Source organism: Schistocerca serialis, chromosome 3 (genome assembly GCF_023864345.2).
Source record: "Schistocerca serialis cubense isolate TAMUIC-IGC-003099 chromosome 3, iqSchSeri2.2, whole genome shotgun sequence".
NCBI classification, from domain to species: domain Eukaryota; kingdom Metazoa; phylum Arthropoda; class Insecta; order Orthoptera; family Acrididae; genus Schistocerca; species Schistocerca serialis.
The window spans coordinates 407820110-407845883 of NC_064640.1; the positions used below are offsets into that span (position 1 = coordinate 407820110).

General features: G+C 39.1%; 1 protein-coding gene across 1 annotated transcript in view; it reads right to left on the minus strand.

The window, feature by feature from the left end:
* The window catches only part of LOC126470270 (hemicentin-1-like), an 808493-nt gene that overhangs the window by 251739 nt on the left and 530980 nt on the right, over positions 1–25774 (minus strand). Inside the window, exons 39-40 of the mRNA XM_050098010.1 lie at positions 20617–20738; positions 19962–20127 (exon numbers count right to left, since the gene is read on the minus strand). Coding sequence (XP_049953967.1) covers positions 19962–20127; positions 20617–20738 — 288 coding nt within the window. The remainder of the gene's footprint in view (positions 1–19961; positions 20128–20616; positions 20739–25774) is intronic.

Consider the following 25774-nt stretch of genomic DNA (forward strand, 5'->3'; position numbering starts at 1 on the left):
TATACAGTAGCACAGTGGCAGTCTCAGTGTCGACAAACCAAAAAGAAATTTTACTTGACCCAGTTTTCTTTCTGCCATCAAGGGGGAGGAATATAGGAGACAGCTACATCTACATCGACATGATTACTCTGCAGTTCACAATTAAGTGCCTGGTAGAGAGTTCATTGAGCCACCTTTAAGCTACTTCTCCATCATTCCACTCTCCAACAGCGCATGGGAAAAACAAATACTTAAATATTTCTGTGTGAGCTCCAACTTCTTTTGTTTTATTATGATTATCATTCCTCCCTAAGTAAGTGGGTGCCAACAAAATATTTTCACACACTGAGGTGGAAGCTGGTGATTGAAATTTCATGAAAAGGTTCAGCTATAGTGAAAAGTGCCTTTGTTTTAATGACTGCCACCCCAATCTGTGTATCATATCTGTGGCACTTTCTTCTCTAGTTCATGTCAATACAAAATGAGTTGGCCTTCCCTCAACGTTTTCTATGTCCTCCATCAATCCTGTCTGATGTGGGTTCCACACCACACAGCACTACTCCAGAAAAAAAGAAGGCAGACAAGCTTAGTGTAAGCAGTCTCCTTAATAGACTTGCTACATTTTTCATTCTGCCAATAAATCACCATCTTTGGTTCATTTTCCCAACAACATTATCAATCTGACCATTCCACTTTAAGTTAATCATAACAGTAATCCATAGGTATTTAGTTGAGGTTACAGCCTTTAGATTTGTGTGATTTATTATTGTGTATGGGAAAGAAGGGTAAAGTGGCCAGGTTGGGAAAAGTTGTCACTGCTTACCTGATGTCTTCAACAGTGCTGCTCCCTACCAAGAAGTGGTCAAAATAGATGTAATCAGCACCGTTAGTGTTGTTAGTGACTTTGATAAAGGAAGGTAGCTCCATTATCTTTCTGTGAAAAGTTTAGGTTCTTTCGGTCATTTGATGTAAGGTTAGTCACCCTATTACTTTAGTTGTTTCACTTTCATGCAGAGCAATAGATTTTTGCAATATCACGGTTCATGCAATGGATTTTTCCTTACAAATATAAGTCAATGTCATTTCCTTCGGTTGTATTGTTTCGCGAGTGATCCACTGATACAGACATGGCGTCTGATTGGGAAAACTGGCCACTATTCCTGATAGTTCATTGTCAATCTGTTTATCTGAATGAGAATTAACTAATTCCATATTTTATGCATAGTATAACAACTGAAATTAAAACATTACAAATTGTGTTATGCACAATATCCATTATTCTGCTCTCCTGCAAGGGTTTCCAAGTGCTTCAAGGTGCCAAGAAAATACATATGTAAAAGAGAACAACAAACATGGGACACTGTTGCAATGCAAAAGGTAACTGAAGCAGTAAAGAATGATAACATGTCTTTTTCAACAGCAGCAATACAATTCAACAGTTCACATAATATGCTAAAATGAAGAATTCTAGACAAAAAAAAAAAAAAAAAAAAAAAAAAAAAGACATGCAGTTGGCAGTAAAAAGGTTATGGGCAGCTTAAGGGCAGTGTTCAGAGAAGAACAAGAGCAAGAATTCCTTAATTACATTTTTGAAATGGATAAGTGATTTTCCTACCCCTATGAACCATGGACCTTGCTGTTGGTGGGGAGGCTTGCGTGCCTCAGCGATACAGATGGTTGTACCGTAGGTGCAACCACAACGGAGGGGTTTCTGTTGAGAGGCCAGACAAACGTGTGGTTCCTGAACAGGGGCAGCAGCCTTTTCAGTAGTTGCAGGGGCAACAGTCTGGATGATTGACTCATCTGGCCTTGCAACATTAACCAAAACGGCCTTGCTGTGCTGGCACTGCGAACGGCTGAAAGCAAGGGGAAACTACAGCCATAAATTTTCCCGAGGGCATGCAGCTTTACTGTATGGTTAAGTGATGATGGCATCCTCTTGGGTAAAATATTCCGGAGATAAAATAGACCCCCATTTGGATCTCCGGGCGGGGACTACTCAGGAGGACGTCATTATCAGGAGAAAGAAAACTGGCATTCTACGGATCAGAGTGTGGAATGTCAGATCCGTTAATCGGGCAGGTAGGTTAGAAAATTTAAAAAGGGAAATGGATAGGTTGAAGTTAGATATAGTGGGAAATAAGTGAAGTTCGGTGGCAGGAGGAACAAGACTTTTGGTCAGGTGAATACAGTGTTATAAATACAAAATCAAATAGGGGTAATGCAGGAGTAGGTTTAATAAAGAATAAAAAAATAGGAGTGTGGGTAAGCTACTACCGACAGCATAGTGAATGCATTATTGTGGCCAAGATAGACACGAAGCCCATGCCTACTACAGTAGTACAAGTTTATATGCCAACTAGCTCTGCAGATGATGAAGAAATTGATGAAATGTATGATGAGATAAAAGAAATTATTCAGGTAGTGAAGGGAGACGAAAATTTAATAGTCATGGGTGACTGGAATTCGAGAGTAGGAAAAGGGAGAGAAGGAAACATAGTGGGTGAATATGGATTGGGGGAGAGAAATGAAAGAGGAAGTCGTCTGGTAGAATTTTGCACAGAGCATAACTTAATCATAGCTAACACTTGGTTCAAGAATCACAAAAGAAGGTTGTATACATGGAAGAATCCTGGAGATACTAGAAGGTATCAGATAGATTATATAATGGTAAGAAAGAGATTTAGGAACCAGGTTTTAAATTGTAAGACATTTCCAGGGACAGATGTGGACTCTGACCACAATCTATTGGTTATGAACTGTAGATTAAAACTGAAGAAACTGCAAAAAGGTGGGAATTTGAGTAGATGGGACCTGGATAAACTGACTAAACCAGATGTTGTACAGAGTTTCAGGGAGAGCATAAGGGAACAATTGACAGGAATGGGGGAAAGAAATACAGCAGAAGAATAATGGGTAGCTCTGAGGGATGAAGTAGTGAAGGCAGCAGAGGATCAAGTAGGTAAAAAGATGAAGGCTAGTAGAAATCTTTGGGTAACAGAAGAAATATTGAATTTAATTGATGAAAGTAGAAAATATAAAAACACAGTAAATGAAGCAGGCAAAAGGGAATACAGACGTCTCAAAAATGAGATCGACAGGAAGTGCAAAATGGCTAAGCAGGGATGGCTAGAGGACAAATGTAAGGATGTAGAGGCTTATCTCACTAGGGGTAAGATAGATACTGCCTACAGGAAAATTAAAGAGACCTTTGGAGAAAAGAGAACCACTTGCATGAATATCAAGAGCTCAGATGAAAACCCAATTCTAAGCAAATGAGGGAAAGCAGAAAGGTGGAAGGAGTATATAGAGGGTCTATACAACGGTGACGTACTTGAGGACAATATTATGGAAATGGAAGAGGATGTGGATGAAGATGAAATGGGAGATACGATATTGCGTGAAGAGTTTGACAGAGCACTGAAAGATCTGAGTCGAAACAAGGCCCCGGGAGTAGACAACATTCCATTGGAATTACTGACGGCCTTGGGAGAGCCAGTTCTGACAAAACTCTACCATCTGGTGAGCAAAATGTATGAGACAGGCGAAATACCCTCAGACTTCAAGAAGGATATAATAATTCCAATCCCAAAGAAAGCAGGTGTTGACAGATGTGAAAATTACTGAACTATCAGTTTAATAAGTCACAGCTGCACAATACTAACTCGAATTCTTTACAGATGAATGGAAAAACAGGTAGCAGCCGACCTCGGCGAAGATCAGTTTGGATTCCGTAGAAATGTTGGAACACGTGAGGCAATACTGACCCTATGACTTATCTTAGAAAATAGATTAAGGAAAGGCAAACCTACATTTCTAGCATTTGTGGACTTAGAGAAAGCTTTTGACAATGTTGATTGGAATACTCTTTTTCAAATTCTAAAGGTGGCAGGAGTAAAATACAGGGAGCGAAAGGCTATTTACGATTTGTACAGAAACCAGATGGCAGTTATAAGAGTCGAGGGACATGAAAGGGAAGCAGCGGTTGTGAAGGGAGTGAGACAGGGTTGTAGCCTCTCCCCGATGTTATTCAATCTGTATATTTAGCAAGCAGTAAAGGAAACAAAAGAAAAATTCAGAGTAGGTATTAAAGTCCATGGAGAAGAAATAAAAATGTTGAGGTTCACCGATGACATTGTAATTCTATCATAGACAGCAAAGAACTTGGAAGAGCAGTTGAACAGAATGGACAGTGTCTTGAAAGGAGGATATAAGATGAACATCAACAAAAGCAAAACTAGGATAATGGAATGTAGTTGAATTAAGTCGGGTGATGCTGAGGGAATTAGATTAGGAAATGAGACACTTAAAGTAGTAAAGGAGTTTTGCTATTTGGGGAGCAAAATAACTGATGATGGTCGAAGTAGAGAGGATATAACATGTAGACTGGCAATGGCAAGGAAAGCATTTCTAAAGAAGAGAAATTTGTTAACATCGAGTATAGATTTATGTGTCAGGAAGTTGTTTCTGAAAGTATTGGTATGGAGTGTAGCCATGTATGGAAGTGAAACATGGACGATAAATAGTTTGGACAAGAAGAGAATAGAAGCTTTCGAAATGTGGTGCTACAGAAGAATGCTGAAGATTAGATGGGTAGATCACATAACTAATGAGGAGGTAGTGAATAGAATTGGGGAGAAGAGGAGTTTGTGGCACAACTTGACCAGAAGAAGGCACCGGTTGGTAGGACATGTTCTGAGGCATCAAGGGATCACAAATTTAGCATTGGAGGGCAGCGTGGAGGGTAAAAATTGTAGAGGGAGACCAAGAGATGAATACACTAAGCAGATTTAGAAAGATGTAGGTTGCAGTGAGTACTGGGAGATGAAGAAGCTTGCACAGGATAGAGTAGCATGGGGAGCTGCATCAAACCAGTCTCAGAACTGAAGACAACAACAACAACAACAAGTGATTTTATGGAATTACAGTGAATGACATGCGGCAATTAGCAGTCAAATTGGTAACGCATAACAAAATACCCCATTGTTTCAACAGAGTCTGAAATGGCAAGGAAAGACTGGGTGGTTTGCTTTAGAGAACAGCATCCTAATATTAATCTTAGGAAGCCAGAGTCTGCTTCTGTGGCTAGAGCACAAGTGTTTAACAATGAGAATGTAGACAAGGTTTTTGATTTCCATAAGATAGTGCAAGATAAACAGTTTCAACCTGCTCATCATGCTTACAATGTAGATGAAACCGGTCTTCTGACAGTTTCCAAGAACAGCAAAGTGTTTGCACTCAAAGGAGGATGACAAGTCAGAGCCACTACTTCAGCTGATAAAGGTTTGCTGTTGACTTTTGTAGTGTCTTTGTCTGCAAGAGGAAATTTCTACCCCATTTGTAATCTTCCCTAGGCAAAGAATGAAGGATGAACACATGACTCAAATGGCTCTGAGCACTATGGGACTTAACATCTATGGTCATCAGTCCCCTAGAACTTAGAACTACTTAAACCTAACTAACCTAAGGACAGCACACAACACCCAGCCATCACGAGGCAGAGAAAATCCCTGACCCCGCCGGGAATCGAACCCGGGAACCCGGGCGTGGGAAGCGAGAACGCTACCGCACGACCACGAGATGCGGGCGAAGGATGAACATAAAAACAGGGCTCCATCAGGAACGTAACATGCATGCCACCCTTGCGGGTGGAATCTGAGTGAAACCTTTTTGGAATACTTTTTGGATACTAGAAGGTTTCAGATAGATTATATAATGGTAAGACAGAGATTTAGGAACCAGATTTTAAATACAGTTATTAAATTTAATAGATTTCAGCGGTGTTGCGTGCCATTTGTGGCAAAATAACGACTTAATAAACTTTTGTAATCGTTCGCTCGCTGTGTTTTATAGAGTTTTCAATGTGTTGAAGTCGTTTAGTAAATTTTGTGCTTTAGTTTTCAACTGATGTTTATTATTCTTTCTAGTGAAATATTTCAGTAAAATTTTCATTTAGTGTTTTAACTTTGCTTAGTGTTACAGTGGTCGTTTTAATTTTTTGGTTTTAGCTAATAATTTTGTGAAGTTTTGCTGGTATTGGTATTGGCTGTGTTGTAGTAGTATTAATACAAGTAGCTGCTTTCTTAGTAGGCAGAGAATTTCGAGACCATTATTGTTAGTTCTTAAATAGTTCTACTGGTGCAACTGAACTTTGGTAATGTAGACGTATAATTTTTTTCAGTCTGTAAAATTTTACCATGAGTGAAAAGTGTGGGCTCTGTCGTAGGTTTGTGAGTAGTGGATTACAGTGTGGGATTTGTTCAAAGTATTTTCATTGCGGGGAATGCAGTGGGGAAGCCAGTGGTCATTTTAGGGAGATCCTCTTCTGGGAATGTAGAATCTGTAGTAGAAACAAGTTAATAGAGGAGCAGGAGCGTAAGATCTGTGCCCTTCAGGTGCAGTTACAATGCGCAAAGGAGGAACTAGATAGGTTGAGGAGGGTGAAGGGTGGTGGGGAATGGGAACTGGCAGTTGGCAAAAAGGTAGCTAGGAAGAGGAGGTATTCAGACAGTTTTACTTTGCATACATGCAATAGATACGACCAACTGTCAGAGTTGAGTGGAGAGGAGCCTCTTGTAGCCTTAGATGTAGGTAACTTGCAGCAGTTCTCAGCAATTAGGAAGCCTAGGTTAGTTGCAAAGTCTAGCAGAATGAAGGTTCTGCTGCTAGGTAGTTCCCACGGTAGAGGTGTGGGCCAGCAGTTGCAGGAAGTATTGGGGTGTGAGTACCAGGTCACCAGAATTGTGAAGCCTAGTGCAGGGTTGGCTCAGGTGACTGAAAGCATAGGGGAGTTATGTAAGAATTTTACGAAAGAGGATCAGGTAGTGATAGTGGGTGGAGCAGGGAACAGTCTCGATAGGGACGGGGAATATGATGTCAGTGGTGACTTGGTTAAGATAGCTACTCAAACTGGTGGCACTAATGTGCACTTCGTGCAACTGTTTCAGCATCATGATCAGCCTCACCTTAATGTGGCTGTTAGGAGTGTTAATGTGGGGCTGGGGAGGGCACTGATGGTGGAGGGCATGGATCATATCTCAGTGGTGCCAGTTGGGTGTATCAGTAGATGGGGTTAAACTAGGCATGGCCTGCACCTCAATAGGTATGGGAAGGGGAGGCTGGCTAAGCTTATAGGTGACAGTGTAGTGGGTGGTGGTGGTGCTGGTAGTGGTATCACTCATGGAAAAATTCCTGTAGTAGTTGGTGTTAAAGCTACACTTTTTTAGACTGAAGTCAGCTGATAGGTATACCTGCATAAAGGAAGTGCCTCTAACTAAGGGCTCACATCTAGAGGATGTAATGTTTCCAAGTAGAGAAGGAATTAGCATATTTCATCAAAATATAAGAGGTATTAGAGATAAAGTTAGTGAACTGCTAATAGATGTTAACTCTGAAATTATTGGTATATCAGAGCACCACTTAAATAATTTGATAATTCAGAGGCTTCCTTTACCAGGCTACAGATTAGCTAGCTGTTTCTCAAGGAGTTCCTTGTGGGGTGGGGGAGTGGCTCTGTACGTAAAAAACAGTATTTCATTTGAGTCCATAGACGTATCATGACACTGCACTGAACAGATATTTGAAAGTTGTGCAGCATTAGTTGAATTTAGTGAAACTAAACTTCTAATTGCTGTTGTTTATAGGTCCCCTAACTCCGACTTCAGAGCATTTTTGCTTAAGCTAGAGAGGGTTCTTGATTCACTTTGTAGGAAGTACCAGAAAGTAGTTATATGTGGTGACTTCAATATTAATTTTGTACATGATTGTGCAAGAAAAAGGATGTTGGTAGATCTCCTAAATTCATATGATCTGATGCAAACTGTGTTTTTTCCAACTAGGGTGCAGGGGAGCAGTAGCACAGTCATAGACAATATTTTTATTCATTCTTCATTACTAGATGGGCATTCTGTTAGTAAAAGGGTGAATGGCCTTTCAGTCCATGATGCACAAATTTTAACACTAAAAGGTTTTTGTACTCAAACCAATGTCGGATTTAATTACAAACTACGCAGGAAAGTTAATCCAACAGCAATAGAGAGTTTTTCAAAACTTGTCACGGAACAAGAGTGGCAAGATGTTTATAGTGCCAATAATATAGATGATAAATACAATGCTTTCCATAACACATTTCTCATGCTCTTTGAGAGTTGCTTTCCATTAGAACATTCTAAATGGGGTACTAGCAGTAATGGACAGCCCGGTTGGCTGATTAGTGGGATAAGGATATCATGTAGAACAAAGCGGGAATTATATCAAAATGTTAGAAGTAGTCACAATCAAGCTACAGTAGCCCATTACAAGCAGTATTGTAAGGTACTTAAAAATGTTATTAGCAAGACAAAAAGTATGTGCTTTGCAAATAGAATATCTAATTCACAGGATAAAATTAAAGCCATATGGTCAGTTATGAAGGAAGTGTCTGGTCAGCAGCACAAGGTTCATGATATATAGTCAGTTCGCAGTAATAATATTTCTGTTACTGATAAATCAGATATATGTACAGTATCTAACAACCATTTTCTGAGCATTACTGGTGAATTAAACAAAAATTTTGTTTCTACAGGAAATCATATAAATTTCTTAGCAAATGCCCTCCCGAGACTGACGTCTGAAATACTCCTCAGTGATACAGACAAGAGGGAGATTGAGTCAATAATTAAATCACTGAAGACTAAGGACTCTCATGGTTATGATGGAGTGTCTAGTAGAATATTAAAGTACTGTGCTGCACATGTTAGCCCTGTATTTAGCCATATTTGTAATTTTTCCTTTAGGAATGGTCAGTTTCCTGAGCGATTAAAGTACTCATTAGTAAAGCCGCTATATAAAATGGGAGAAAGGGATAATGAAGATAATTTTAGACCTATTTCTATGTCATCAGTGTTTGCAAAAGTTATCGAAAAGGCTGTGTATGTAAGGTTAATTGATCATTTTATATCACACGATTTGCTATCAAATGTACAGTTCGGCTTTAGAAGTCGTTTGACAACTGAAAATGCTATATTCTCTTTTCTCTGTGAGGTACTTGATGGGCTAAACAAAAAGTTTCGAACGCCTGGCGTATTTTTTGATTTAACAAAGGCATTTGACTGTATTGATCTCACAATATTGCTCTAGAAGTTGGACCATTATGGACTAAGGGGAGTAGCTCACAATTGGTTCACCTCTTACTTTAGCAACAGGCAGCAAAAGGTCATTATTCACAATGTCCACATGGATAATGTTGATAATGGCTGTGATGTGGGATCTGAGTGGGGTACTGTCAAGTGGGGGGTGCCCCAGGGATCAGTGTTGGGGCTGCTCCTTTTCCTTATTTATTTAAATGATATGCCCTCTAGTATTATGGGTAACTCTAAAATATTTATGTTTGCTGATGACACTAGCTTGGTAGTAAAGGATGTTGTGTGCAACATTGACTCGGTTTCAAGTAGTGCAGTACATGACCTCAGTTCATGGCTTGTAGAAAATAAACTAATGTTAAATCACAGTAAGACTCAGTTTTTACAGTTTCTAACACACAATTCAACAAAACCTGACGTTTTAATCTCACAGAATGTGCATATGATTACTGAAACTGAACAGTTCAAATTCCTAGGTGTTCAGATAGATAGTAAGCTGTCATGAAAAGCCCACATTCAGGATCTTGTTCAAAGACTTAATACTGCCATTTTCACTATTCGAACGGTATCGAAAGTGAGTGATACTTCGACACGTAAATTAGTCTACTTTGCTTATTTTCATTCACTTATGTCGTATGGTATTATGTTTTGGGGTAACTCTTCCCATTCTAGAAGAATATTTTTGGCTCAGAAACGGGCGGTTCGGGCAATAAGTGGTGTGAGTTCATGAACCTCTTGTCGACCTCTGTTCACGGGTCTGGGTATTTTGACATTGGCCTCTCAATATGTATATTCCTTATTGTCATTTCTTGTTACCAATATTAGTTTATTTCCAACAATAAGCATCTTCACTCGGTTAATACTCGGCAGAAATCAAACCTCCATTAGGATTGGACTTAATTAACTCTTGTGCAAAAAGAAGTGCAGTATACTGCTGCATCCATTTTCAATAAGCTGCCACTCGAATTCAAAAATCTTAGCAGTACTCCATGCACTTTCAAATGGAAACTGAAGAGTTTCCTCATGGGTCACTCCTTCTATCCTGTTGAGGAGTTCCTTGAAAAATTAAGATGATTCTCATTGTATTGCTGATAGCATTTACTTAAACTTATAGTCTGATTTTCTTTCAGGTTCATGAACATTTATTTTTATCTGTTATTACTTTCATGTTGTAAGTTCATGTACTGACATGTTCCACGACCTTGGAGATTTGCTCCTCAATTTGGTCCCACTGAACTTGACATGTAAATAAAATAAAAAAATAAAAATTGTAAGACATTTCCAGGGGCAGATGTGGACTCTGACCACAATCTATTGGTTATGAACTGTAGATTAAAACTGAAGAAACTGCAAAAAGGTGGGAATTTGAGGAGATGGGACCTGGATAAACTGAAAGAACCAGAGGTTGTACAGAGTTTCAGGGAGAGCATAAGGGAACAATTGACAGGAATGGGGGAAAGAAATACAGTAGAAGAAGAATGGGCAGCTTTTGAGGAATGAAATAGTGAAGGCAGCAGAGGATCAAGTAGGTAAAAAGACGAGGGCTACTAGAAATCCTCGGGTAACAGAAGAGATATAGAATTTAATTGATGAAAGGAGAAAATACAAAAATGCAGTAAATGAAGCAGGCAAAAATGAATACAAAAGTCTCAAAAATGAGATCAACAGGAAGTGCAAAATGGCTAAGCAGGTATGGCTAGAGGACAAATGTAAGGATGTAGAGGCTTATCTCATGAGGGGTACGATAGATACTGCCTACAGGAAAATTAAAGAGACCTTTGGAGAAAAGAGAACCACTTGCATGAATATCAAGAGCTCAGATGGAAACCCAGTTCTAAGCCAAGAAGGGAAAGCAGAAAGGTGGAAAAAGCATATAGAGGGTCTATACAGGGGCGATGTTCTTGAGGACAATATTTTGGAAATGGAAGAGGATGTAGATGAAGATGAAATGAGAGATATGATACTGCATGAAGAGTTTGACAGAGCACTGAAAGACCTAAGTCAAAACAAGGCCCCGGGAGTAGACAACATTCCATTAGAACTACTGAAAGCCTTGGGAGAGCCAGTCCTGACAAAAATCTACCATCTGGTGAGCAAGACGTATGAGACAGGTGAAATTCGCTCAGAGTTCAAGAAAAATATAATAATTCCAATCCCAAAGATAGCAGGTGTTGATAGATGTGAAAATTACCAAACTATCAGTTTAATAAGTCACAGCTGCAAAATACCAACTCGAATTCTTTACAGACGAATGGAAAGATGGTAGAAGCCAACCTCGGGAAGATCAGTTTGGGTTCCATAGAAATGTTGGAACATGTGAGGCAATACTGACCCTATGACTTATCTTAGAAGAAAGATTAAAAAAAGGCAAACCTACGTTTCTAGCATTTGTAGACATAGAGAAAGCTTTTGACAATGTTGACTGGAATACTCTCTTTAAAATTCTGAAAGTGGCAGGGGTAAAATTTATGAGTTGAGGGACATGAAAGGGAAGCCGTGGTTGGGAAGGGAGTGAGACAGGTTTTGTAGCCTCTCCCTGATGCTGTTCAATCTGTATATTGAGCAAGCAGCAAAGGAAACAAAAGAAAAGTTCGGAGTAGTTATTAAAATCCAGGAAGAAGAAATAAAAACTTTGAGGTTCGCCAATGACATTGTAATTCTGTCAGAGGCTGCAAAGGACTTGGAAGAGCAGTTGAACGGAATGGATAGTGTCTTGAAAGGAGGGTATAAATGAACATCAACAAAAGCAAAACGAGGATAATGGAATGTAGTTGAATTAAGTCGGGTGATGCTGAGGGAATTAGATTAGGAAATGAGACACTTAAAGTAGTAAAGGAGTTTTGCTATTTGGGGAGCAAAATAACTGATGATGGTCGAAGTAAAGAGAATATAAAATGTAGACTGGCAATGGCAAGGAAAGCGTTTCTGAAGAAGATGAGAATAGAAGCTTTCGAAATGTGGTGCTACAGAAGAATGCTGAAGATTAAATGGGTAGATCACATCACTAATGAGGAGGTATTGAACAGAATTGGAGAGAAGAGGAGTTTGTGGCACAACTTGACTAGAAGAAGGGATCGGTTGGTAGGACATGTTCTGAGGCATCAAGGGATCACCAATTTAGTACTGGAGGGCAGCGTGGATGGTAAAAATCATAGAGGGAGACCAAGAGATGAATACACTAAGCAGATTTAGAAGGAGGTAGGCTGCAGTAGGTACTGGGAGATGAAGAAGGTTGCACAGGATAGAGTAGCAAGGAGAGCTGCATCAAACCAGTCTCAGGGCTGAAGACCTCAACAACAACAACAACAACAACAACATGCGACATTTTTTAAAACATGCAAAATCGACTGCTCAAAATTCAGTTCTACTAATCTTAGATGGTCATTCCACCCATACTAAAAGCTAAGATTTCATTGACAAGGCCAGAGAATATCAGACAACTGTTGTGTGCTTGCACCCACACTGTAGCCACAAGCTCCAACTTTTAGATGAAGCATTCATGTCTCCTTTTAAAACCTTCTAGATTAGATTAGATTAGATTAGATTAATACTAGTTCGATGGATCATGAATACGATATTTCGTAATGATGTGGAATGAGTCGAATTTTCTAATACATGACATAATTAGGTTAATTTAACAACATACTTAAGTTAATATAACAACTTTATTTTTTTGTGTTTTCTGTTTTTCTTTTTTTTTCGTTTCTTTTTTTTTTCTTTTTTTTTTTTTTTTAATTTATATCTAAAAATTCCTCTATGGAGTAGAAGGAGTTGTCATTCAGAAATTCTTTTAATTTCTTCTTAAATACTTGTTGGTTATCTGTCAGACTTTTGATACTATTTGGTAAGTGACCAAAGACTTTAGTGCCAGTATAATTCACCCCTTTCTGTGCCAAAGTTAGATTTAATCTTGAATAGTGAAGATCATCCTTTCTCCTAGTATTGTAGTTATGCACACTGCTATTACTTTTGAATTGGGTTTGGTTGTTAATAACAAATTTCATAAGAGAGTATATATACTGAGAAGCTACTGTGAATATCCCTAGATCCTTAAATACATGTCTGCAGGATGATCTTGGGTGGACTCCAGCTATTATTCTGATTACACGCTTTTGTGCAATAAATACTTTATTCCTCAGTGATGAATTCCCCCAAAATATGATGCCATATGAAAGCAATGAGTGAAAATAGGCGTAGTAAGCTAATTTACTAAGATGTTTATCACCAAAATTTGCAATGACCCTTATTACATAAGTAGCTGAACTCAAACGTTTCAGCAGATCATCAATGTGTTTCTTCCAATTTAATCTCTCATCAATGGACACACCTAAAAATTTGGAATATTCTACCTTAGCTATATGCTTCTGATTAAGGTCTATATTTATTAATGGTGTCATACCATTCCCTGTACGGAACTGTATGTACTGTGTCTTATCAAAATTCAGTGAGAGTCCGTTTACAAGGAACCACTTAGTAATTTTCTGAAAGACAGTATTGACAATTTCATCAGTTAATTCTTGTTTGTCAGGTGTGATTACTATACTTGTATCATCAGCAAAGAGAACTAATTTTGCCTCTTCATGAATATAGAATGGCAAGTCATTAATACACTCCTGGAAATTGAAATAAGAACACCGTGAATTCATTGTCCCAGGAAGGGGAAACTTTATTGACACATTCCTGGGGTCAGATACATCACATGATCACACTGACAGAACCACAGGAACATAGACAAAGGCAACAGAGCATGCACAATGTCGGCACTAGTACAGTGTATATCCACCTTTCGCAGCAATGCAGGCTGCTATTCTCCCATGGAGACGATCGTAGAGATGCTGGATGTAGTCCTGTGGAACGGCTTGCCATGCCATTTCCACCTGGCGCCTCAGTTGGACCAGCGTTCGTGCTGGACGTGCAGACCGCGTGAGACGACGCTTCATCCAGTCCCAAACATGCTCAATGGGGGACAGATCCGGAGATCTTGCTGGCCAGGGTAGTTGACTTACACCTTCTAGAGCACGTTGGGTGGCACGGGATACAGGCGGACGTGCATTGTCCTGTTGGAATAGCAAGTTCCCTTGCCGGTCTAGGAATGGTAGAACGATGGGTTCGATGACGGTTTGGATGTACCGTGCACTATTCAGTGTCCCCTCGACGATCACCAGTGGTGTACGGCCAGTGTAGGAGATCCCGGGTGTTGGCCCTGTGTGCCTCGGTCGTATGCAGTCCTGATTGTGGCGCTCACCTGCACGGCGCCAAACACGCATACGACCATCATTGGCACCAAGGCAGAAGCGACTCTCATTGCTGAAGACGACACGTCTCCATTCGTCCCTCCATTCACGCCTGTCGCGACACCACTGGAGGCGGGCTGCACGATGTTGGGGCGTGAGCCGAAGATGGCCTAACGGTGTGCAGGACCGTAGCCCAGCTTCATGGAGACGGTTGCGAATGGTCCTCGCCGATACCCCAGGAGCAACAGTGTCCCTAATTTGCTGGGAAGTGGCGGTGCGGTCCCCTACGGCACTGCGTAGGATCCTACGGTCTTGGCGTGCATCCGTGCGTCGCTGCGGTCCGGTCCCAGGTCGACGGGCACGTGCACCTTCCGCCGACCACTGGCGACAACATCGATGTACTGTGGAGACCTCACGCCCCACGTGTTGAGCAATTCGGCGGTACGTCCACCCGGCCTCCCGCATGCCCACTATACGCCCTCGCTCAGAGTCCGTCAACTGCACATACGGTTCACGTCCACGCTGTCGCGGCATGCTACCAGTGTTAAAGACTGCAATGGAGCTCCGTATGCCACGGCAAACTGGCTGACACTGACGGCGGCGGTGCACAAATGCTGCGCAGCTGGCGCCATTCGACGGCCAACACCGCGGTTCCTGGTGTGTCCGCTGTGCCGTGCGTGTGATCATTGCTTGTACAGCCCTCTCGCAGTGTCCGGAGCAAGTATGGTGGGTCTGACACACCGGTGTCAATGTGTTCTTTTTTCCATTTCCAGGAGTGTATATAATAAGAACAACAAAGGACCCAAGACTGACCCTTGTGGAACCCCATTCTTGATAGTTCCCCAGTTTGAGGAATGTGCTGATCTTTGCATGTTACGAGAACTACTTATTTCAACTTTCTGCACTCTTCCAGTTAGGTACGAATTAAACCATTTGAGCACTGTCCCACTCATGCCACAATACTTGAGCTTGTCTAGCAGAATTTCATGATTTACACAATCAAAAGCCTTTGAGAGATCACAAAAAATCCCAATGGGTGGTGTTCGGTTATTTAGATCATTCAAAATTTGACTGGTGAAAGCATATATGGCATTTTCTGTTGAAAAACCTTTCTGGAAACCAAACTGACATTTTGTTAGTACTTCATTTTTACAGATATGTGAAGCTACTCTTGAATACATTACTTTCTCAAAAATTTTGGATAAAGCTGTTAGAAGGGAGATTGGATGGTAATTGTTGACATCAGATCCATCCCCCTTTTTATGCAAAGGTATAACAATAGCATATTTCAGTCTATCAGGGAAAATGCCCTGTTCTAGAGAGCTATTACACAGGTGGCTGAGAATCTTACTTATCTGTTGAGAACAAGCTTTTAGTATTTTGCTGGAAATGCCATCAATTCCATGTGAGTTTTTGCTTTTAAGCAAGTTTATTATTTTCCTAATTTCAGAGGGAGAAGTGGGTGAGATTTCAATTGTATCAAATTGCATAGGTATGGCCTCTTCCATTAACAGCCTAGCATCTTCTAATGAACACCTGGATCCTACTATATCCACAACATTTAGAAAATGATTATTAAAAATATTTTCAACTTCTCTCTTTTTGTTCGTAAAGTTTTCATTCAATTTGATGGTAATACTGTCTTCCTCTGCTCTTGGTTGACCTGTTTCTCTTTTAATAATATTCCAAATTGTTTTAATTTTATTATCAGAGTTGCTGATTTCAGACATGATCCACATACTCCTGGATTTTTTAATACCTTTTCTTAATATAACACAGTAGTTTTTATAATTTTTGATAGTTTCTGGGTCACTACTCTTTCTTGCTGTCAGATACATTTCCCTTTTCCGGTTACAAGATATTTTTATACCCTTAGTAAGCCATGGTTTGTTACAAGGTTTCTTACGAGTATATTTAACTATTTTCTTGGGGAAGCAGTTTTCAAATGCATTTACAAAAATGTCATGAAATAAATTATATTTTAAATTGGCATCAGGTTCACGGTACACCTCATCCCAGTCTAACTGCTGTAGGCTTTCCCTGAAATTTGCAATTGTTAAATCGTTGACTGAACGTACTACTTTGGAGGACTGTTTAGTATTGCTGAATGGAGCTATGTCATATATTGTAACTAGCTGTGCACCATGATCAGAAAGACCATTCCCAACAGGCTGAGCATTTATCTGGTTAAACTTATCTTGGTCTATAAAGAAGTTATCTATCAGTGAGCTGCTATCCTTTACCACCAAAGCTTGTGAAAAATTTCTTTGCATTAATCCAGGAAGAACTGTTACATAGTTTCCAATAATTGCACTCTTGGATGAAGCGCTTCTTATTGCAGCTATTCCAACACAGCAATCGATAGCACCAGACAGTGTGAATTTTTCCTCTAGACCCTAAAGTGTTTACCGATGAAGATTATACTGCAGCTGAGGTACTGATATTCCTTTGGATAGGGACACTAATATTGTGCCTTTTTAAAAAATTGATTCTTCTCATTGTGAAACAGCTGAGTCTTCTGCAAGCGATGGTCCCTCTGGATGCCAAACTGCTGTGTCTTCTTCAAATACACCTCCTGGTTCATTTCTAGAACCAAATTATGAGCTGCCTTTCAAGTGCAGGCTTCCTTCAGATTATTGGTGGTGAGAGATCTCCAAGAGAAGGTTCCCCTCAGTGTTTGATCATTAATAACCTCCCTCTGAATATCCAACAGGTGGGTTCCACATAAGCCCAAAGGACGCAAAAGCTTTCCCTAAGAAACAGAGTGTGGATCAAAGACGAACTAAGAGTGAAAAATAAAAGACTGTCATAATCACTTCAAGCACTTATAAAAATGTGTTGCCTGAAACTAAAAGAAAGAAAGAGTAGTAGCTTTTAATGAAAAAAAGGACGTTTGAAGAAAAACAAACAGGGAAGGCCAATATTCTACAATGTAAGGCAACACAAAACAAAGGTAAGAAGCTAAAGGTGGGACCATACTCCAAAAGAGTTTCTGCTAAAAAGAAACTTTTTCAAGAAGAAATGGAAGAAGAAAATTCCACTCATGAGGACAGTGACACAGACTGCTTTTACTGCAAGGAAGTGTTTTCTAGATCTAAAGAAAATGAAGGATGGATTAGATGTTGGAGACATAAACGCTGGGCCCACAAAGTGTGCGCTGGATGTCATATGAATGGCAACAACCTCAAATGGGAATTTTGTACATGACTTAATATTGTTTCTGAATGGATAAACTGTGAATGAATCAGACTGAAATAGCAGTCCACTGTGTCACTGATTTCTCTATTTACATCATTAGAAATAATTAATGTTTCTTATTTGTGGACCTTTTTTGTGTCAACAGTGTACTGCAACCCATTTCTTTCTCATTTGTATTATTGTTCTCCTAATTATAATCAATTGTGAAATAAATAATATAAGCCTACCCATGTTTTAAATTAAACAGTCTATTTGTGAATGGTGGCAAAAGGCAGGTCACTTTATTTCATTAGGTAGGGAAAAGTGGCCACTACGTAAGCTTTCAGAAAAACTTTTATATATCCTATAAAATAAACTTTTACCTTAGTTATAAATATTTGGTGTGATGCTTTACAGTATGTAGATTCAAGATGTATATCCAAGAAGCTTCTGTTAATAGCCATGGTTTCATGAAAATTCAGTTTCACTTAGAGTGGCCACGTTACCCCACCTTCCCCTAAATGAAATTTAGGGGATTATTTTTAGTGCTCACTTGGATGACTTCACACTTTTCATAATTCTTTTCCACCATATAGACGTCTTGTCTAAATAATTTTTCAAATTTTTTTGATCATCTGATGACTTTACATGACGGCAAATGACAGCAACATCTGCAAACAATCTAAGAGGACTGCTCAGATTGCCTCCTAAATCATTTATATAGATCAGGAACAACAGAGGGCTTATAACACTCCCTAAGGGAATGCCAGATGTTGCTTGTGTTTTTCTCGATGACTTTCCATCAATTATTACTATCTGCGACCTTTCTGACAGGAAATCGCAAATCCATTCATACAATTGATACAATGCTCCATAGTCACACTATTTAATTAGAAGTCATTTGTGAGGAATGGTACTCATTACTTTGTGAGAATAAAGAGCTACATGTGTATCACAATGATATTTTCTGAATCCGTGTTGGCTATTTGTCAATAAATCATTTTATTCAAGGTGATTTATAATTTTTGGAGCACAGTATATGTTCAAAAATCCTACTGCAAATTAATGTTAGTGATATGGTCTGTAATTCAGTGGATTATTCCTATTTTCTTTCTTAGGTATTGGTATGACTTACACAACTTTCCAGTCTTTGGGTATGGATCTTTCTACAAGCGAGTAGTTGCCAATGATTGCTAAGTATGGGGCTATTGTTTCTGCATACTCTGAAAGGAACCTGACTGGTATACAATGTGGACTGAAAGCCTTTCCTTTCTTAAGTGTTTTAAGCTGCTTCGCTAGACTGAGGATATCTGCTTCTAAGTTACTCATGTTGGCAGTTGTTGTTGATTCAGATTCTGGAGTATTTACTCTGCCTTCTTTCGTAAAGGAATTTTGGAAAACCATGTTTTGTAACTCTGCTTCAGTTGTGCTGCCATCAATAACATCACCATTGTCATCATGCAGTGAAGGTGTTGATTGTGTCTTGCCATTGGTGTACTTTACATATGACTATGATCTCTTTGGGTTTTCTACCAGATTTTGAGACAGCTTTGTTGTGGAAACTATTAAAAGCATCTCACTTTGAAGTTCACACTAAATTTTGAGATTCTGTAAAACTTTACCAATCTTGGAGATTTTACAGTCTTTTAAATGTGGCATGCCTTTTTTGTTGCTTCTGCAACAGTGTTCTGACCTATTTTGTATACCATGGGGGATCAGTATCATGTCTTATTAATTTATTTGGTATATATCTCTCAGTTGCCATAGATACCATTTCTCTGAATTTAAATCACATCTGGTCTATGCTTGCACAGTCACATTGGAAGAAGTGGAGACTGTCTCTTAGCAAGGCCTCTAGCTACCAAAACCTTGTGATCACTGACCTCTGTATCCACCGTCTACACTTTGAGTAGATTCCTGAAATAGTTGTCCAAAATAATTTTAAACATGTATTTTTGCCTACACAGATTGAAGTCACAACCAACTATAACTGTAAAAGTGGGGTACCTATTTTAATTGACACTCAAGGTTTCTTTGAACTGTCCAGCAAATGTATCATCTGAGTTGGGGCTCAGTAAAAAGAACCAATTATTAATTTTTTCTGGTTGTCAAGTGTAGCTTCCACGCACACTAACTCACAGGAAGTATCCACTACAGTTTCACTACAAAGTAAACTACTTCTGACAGCAATAAACACTCCATAACCAAGTGTATTTAATTTATCCTTTCTGAACATGGTTAGGTCCTTAGTAAAAATTTTGGCTCAACGTATTTCTGGCATTAGCCTTCTTTCCATACCTATTATGATTTGATTCAGTGCATTCTATTAGTGTTTGGACCTCTGACTCTTTTCTAACACAGCTAGAACTGTTTACAACTAAATACTGATTCTTTCTATGTCCACCCTCTTCCTGTGTTCATTACACTCTAGTATTATTTTTCTACAACTTACCTTCAACCTTTAGTTGGAAAGCCATCTGCTCATAGCCAGCTGGATTTTCAGCAATACAAGAATACAGGCCGACATCATCTTCTAATGCATACATCAAATGCAGTTGCTTGCCATCTGATGATATGTAAATATTTTCTGATGTCCCCGCAACAAGTGGTATCCCATTCTGTGCACAGCAGCATTAAAGAGAGATGAAAGAATTCATGAACTATGCTGTTTGTAAATTACATTTAGTATAGTTAAGAATCAGCAACATTTTATATACACAATCCATCATGAAGATGCTTCAAAAGATGTTAATAAACTAGCTGCACATGTAGTTATAATACTGATTGAGAGACAGTAATGTCTACAACATAGTGTTTCATCAAGGACAGATGACTATACCAAAATTCTCTTTCATGGGGTAAGATATATGAATTCAAACAAATTTGAAAGCAAAAACTGTAAACAAAGTTTCTTTTGCAGTTATGACCAGAAGATAAGTAGTAGGGTACAAATTGCAGTGAGAAGTAAATAAAAATATTAGGCACTGTCTTCTAATCAAGACTTTTGTTTTGTTAATATTCAAAAATACACTGCAAACCTTGTATCACAAGATAAAAACAGCAATGTATTACATTTAATATGAACTCATGTTTTATTTTATGCTTACTTTATACCATGTATAAGTTGGTGCAGGAGAACCATCTAATGCACACTTCAGAACTGTTCTCTGATGAAGTTTCACTGGGTGGTTCTGGACAGTTGGTATTCCAGGAACAACTGACGGTGGCTCTGGCAAGATTTGTCCAATACATAGTGGTAAGTGATTACTAGGTAACTATTATAAAATATATGAAAGAGAAGCAAAAATAGAGTTTCTAAATATATTTTGAAGCAAAATACTGTTACAAAGATATTTTTAAATTAAAAACTGTTATAAAAATTTGCTATTGAATACTATTTAATATATTTAAAAAATACACCCGTTGACTCACTATGCCACTATGGAAGAAATTTTCATTTAGTGAAAAATCATCTACTTCAAATACCCAATCCAAATAATGAAATACAAAATTTGTTTTTATAAATACATAAAAATGAAAAGTCAACCCAGTAAAGATTGGAAGACCAGACATATGCACAAAGAAAACTTAATAAATACAATAGCTTTTTGAACAAGATATACTTGGAGGAAACAAGATTAGTCATGGTTTACGTAGGGAAGTCACACAGTACCTGATGGGAGAAGTATGCAGAGCCAGGCTTCTTGTCTTGCATATGTGACCTTCCTCCTTGAATCATATATGGTTTTATTTCCTCCAGCTATATTATCTCTTTTAATAGATGGAGAATGTCCTTGTTACAAATTAAAATTATTTTTTGTTCTAGTAATTGTCTTCACTAAATGTGTGATAAAACCAAATCTGTGATTTTATGCTGTTTACCACAGGTAAATGCAAATGGAACACTTTCAAAAATTATGTTGAGAACATGATCTGAACTACAACAACAATGTAAATATTAGTATTGGAAGATTGGAAAATAATAATTTACATTTTTCCTTAGGGCTTATGGACAAACACTTACATTGTTCTGACACTGCAAGTAGTCTGTGGTGAGAGGTTGCATTTGGCGGAGAGGTTGTGAAGAACAATGAAAGTGGAAGGGAACTAGAGGAGGAAGGATTAAGAGGGGGTGGGTGGGATAGACTGAATTCATGAATACCAAGTGGAAACCTAATTCAAATGTAGACAGAATCAGCAGTGTGTTGCAAATGATAAATGAGAGTTTCAGGGAGGAATTTGGGTGGGGAAGTTTGGGGGGCTGAAAGAATAGTATAAAGGGAGAGGGTACATACTGAGGAACAGCGTCAGTGATGACTCATAGACTCACAGTGCAAGGAACTGAAATCAAGCGATTAAGGAGAAGTACTGAGGCATAAGAAGCTGAGGAGTTGTGTTGGGTGTCAGGAGAGGAGGTTATTATAGAACATGGAGTCAAAAGTTGAGGCTAGGGGATTACTGGACTGAAAGATGTATTCTCAAGACAGTTTCCACATATGCAATTCAGAGAAGTTTGTTTTGGAGATGATAATTCAGATGAATGGGTGTTGATGGTAACCATTTTGTCGTCCGTGGGTGGTCAGTCATGCCTTTGACCACAATTTAGTGGAAATAACCCCCATATAAAAAGCTATGCATTAGCTGAAACAGCATTGGTGGTCCTCTGTCTGATGGGAAAGTATATACCTGTTACAGGATTGAAATAGTTTATCCTGGATGGTGCACAAGACAGGTCTGGCATGTGGGTCTTCCACATATACATGACTCATGTGATCAGGCACTGGAAGAAGGACTTCCAAAAGGACAGACCAGTATATTTCATAGCTTGGATTGTCAGTGGTGTACAATTTTGGGAGATGTGGGAAGGATTTTGGTGAAGATAACCCATAGTTCAGGGAACAATGAGAGGTTTTTGATCTTTGGCAAAGGATAAGATTCAGTTACTGCAGTCCAAAGTGACAATCATTACTAACAGTATTATGAAAATAATAGTTGCTACTCACCAGGCACACCAAAAAGATTGTGAGAAAGTGAGCTTTTGGCCAACAAGGCCTTCATTGAAAATAGACAAGATACCCACACACACTCATCCAAATACAACTCACACACACATAACCACAGTTCCTGGCTGCTGAAGGTAGACTGCGAACAGCAGTAGTGCTGCTTGCAGTCTAGCTTCATCAACCATAGACTGTGATGTGTGTGTGTGTGTGTGTGTGTGTGTGTGTGTGTGTGTGTGTGTGTGTGTGTGTGTATTGCCTATTTTTGACCAAGGCCTTGTTGGCCAAAAGCTCACTTTCTGACAGTCTTTTTGGTATGCCTATTTGCGACTCAGCATCTCCACTATATGGAGAGTAACAACTATTGTTTTTATAATACTGTTACATTCCAACCTGGATTTTCCATTGTTTAATGTAGTCATTACCAACAGGGTGATCTTTTGCAGATGATTAGGTGATTAGTTGGTGTGGTTGGAGAATTACAATTATGCAGAGATATGGCTTGGCAAATCTGTTTGTCTTCCAGTTTTTTTTTTTATTTCCGCATGGCGGGTGGCAGGGGGGTGGGTGGGCGAGTGGGAAGGGTGGGTGTGAGTGGGAAAATGCTGCCCTGTGAAGACTTCTTTGGAAAGTTGTACAGCAACCTGAGGGAGTGATTGCTGGATGAGACATCGGTAAGTACAAAGCAGAACATTGTCAATTATAATGAACTACCCCTCTGACACATCATTTAGCTCCATACTCCACCTGGCCTGATAAGATATTCTAATCCATTTCTAGAATCATATTTTCCCCCATCCCCCAAATCAGCTTCCAACTGCTCACCACTTTACTCTTTGTATCTTACTTCTTAACATTCATACTTCTGTTAATCTGTGAGTTTTTGTATTCACTGTTCCCTTATTTCATCCATTCATTCACTCTTTAGCTATGTTCTGTAGCTTTCATCAAGAAGAAGAATCTTCAGAGATGTGTAATAAGTCAAAATATACATTAACAAAAGACAAGAAACTCTTCTAGTTGTAATCTGTATAATGCATTAATAATAAGCTACCATTATTCTGCTTTATGCTTTTCATTCTAATGTGGTCTAAATTTGTTTGAGAATATTAGAAGGAAAGCCGTCATTTTGAAAAAAAAAAATTAAATTAAATTAAAAAAAAAAAACTGCTACCTCTTGAGTTTCACTAGATGGCTGCTGTTTATTTCTATTAGTTACTTAATATTTGCTTGATTACAATGGTATGTGTAGCAACTTTATAATGAATCCTTGTTGTGTAGCTAACAGAACTTTTAAATCCCTGAATCTATATATTTGGATAATTTGTGGAAACAGTGGCTATAAGACATTTTTCTTAAATTTTCATTTGAATTGGTACAGATTCCTCATTTCTTGTTTTATGTTAGACAGGGGCTTAATGAATGTCTTCCTGCCAGAGTACTGACTCCATTCTGTACCATAAACAAGAAGGCAGAGTTCATATGAGAATTATTTTTGTCATCGTGTATATCATAGATCAGCTGAAACTGATTTTTATAATTGGCAACATAAACCTTTAAGAAGTATATGTACTGTGGAGTCAGTATAAGAATTCCAAGATCCCTAAAGAGGCTTCTGTAAGGTGTATAGTTATCTACTTTACACAATATTTTTACTACCTCCTTCCACTGAACAAACACCTCATTTACTTTAGTTGCGTTGCCCCAGAAAACAATTTCAAAAGACAGCAGGAAGCCTAAACACAAAAAATAAGCAACACTTTTGACTTTAAGTTGATACAAAGAAAGACAATTCTAAGGATGTAACACACTGAAATAACCTTCTTGATTAGTTTATTTATGTGACAACTCAGTTTTAACTTCTTATACAGTATGGACCCAAATACTTTTGCAGAGAATTACTCCATTTTTGAAGTCTGATGATGCATCTAATTTATTACTCATAAATTTTGATTAGTAAAGTAAACAGCCAATCAGTTATGGCTACTGATGGGCTGTTTACTTTACTAATTGAAGTTTATGCACAGTTACTGTTAACAGTCATGTTCAAGACTGTGATTCCCCATAAACATTCTGGAAAGCTAACACCACTTGAATAATAAAAGAGATGGTATCCTCTTTTCCTAGCCTGCACAAAACAATGGAACCACCAGGTAATTGAATGGAATATTTAGAAAACATAAACTTGAATAGTGAGTGTAATTTCACATTGGTCTGTACTACATAATAATGGAGCAAATAGGACAGACCCTCACAAGCAACACTTGAAACGTATAAGCTAACACAAAAGGAAGGAAACTTGCTAGCTTTTCGAGTTATCCCTTGATGAGCTAGAGTTTTTACACACACACATGTTTTGGCAGATGGTAGGGGCGAAGCCAGATGGGGTGGGTCAAAGGAGAGGGACGTGGGAAGCGGGGAGGAGGATTGGGGGTGAGTGGTTAGCAGCTCAGAGGGAGGCAGCTGGTTTGCCAGATAGTAATGCAGCAGGGAGGAGTGTCAAGTACATGGGCTGGGCATGTAGTGCATGATTGTAGGGGCTGGTGGAGACCAATTGTAAGAGTTGGTGGGATCTGGTGCATACTGAAGGCAGTAGTGGGACATGAAATGGGAAGGTGTGACAGGACAGAGGGAGGGGGAACAGTCAGCTGGAGGGTGTCGAGACAGTGGGTTACCTCAGAGTGAGGCCAGGATGATTATGGAAGTGGAGGATGTGATTTAGGGATAACTCCAATCTGCATAGGTCGGAGAAGCTAGTGGTAGAAGAGAGAATCCACATGGTCTAGGTTGTGAAGCAGCCATGGAAATTGAGCATGTTGTGCTTAGCTGCATGTTATGCCACCAGTTGGTCAACATTTTTCTTGGTAACAGTTTGGTGGTGGACATTCATCCTGGTGCACAGCAGGTTGGTACTCATGCAGACATTAAAAGCTGTGTAGCATTTGCAGTAGAGTTAGTTTATGACATGGCTGCTTTCACAGGTGGTCCAGCCTCCGAGGAGGTAGGATAAGCCTGACAGGACTGGAGTAGCAGGTGCTGGGTGGTTGGATTGGGCAGGTCTTGCATCTTCGCCTGGTGTGACTGGAAGTGGTGGTGCACCAAAACTACATCAAATGACTGCCTACAGTCAACTGCTGCCTGGAATGACTTGCAATTTTATGTGGCATCTACAAACACGTGTATCAAAGTGAGGAGAAAAAATCACATGAGTAGTGCTGTGTGAAAGAAATGTAAATCAAATAGGGATACAAACAAGATATATCTT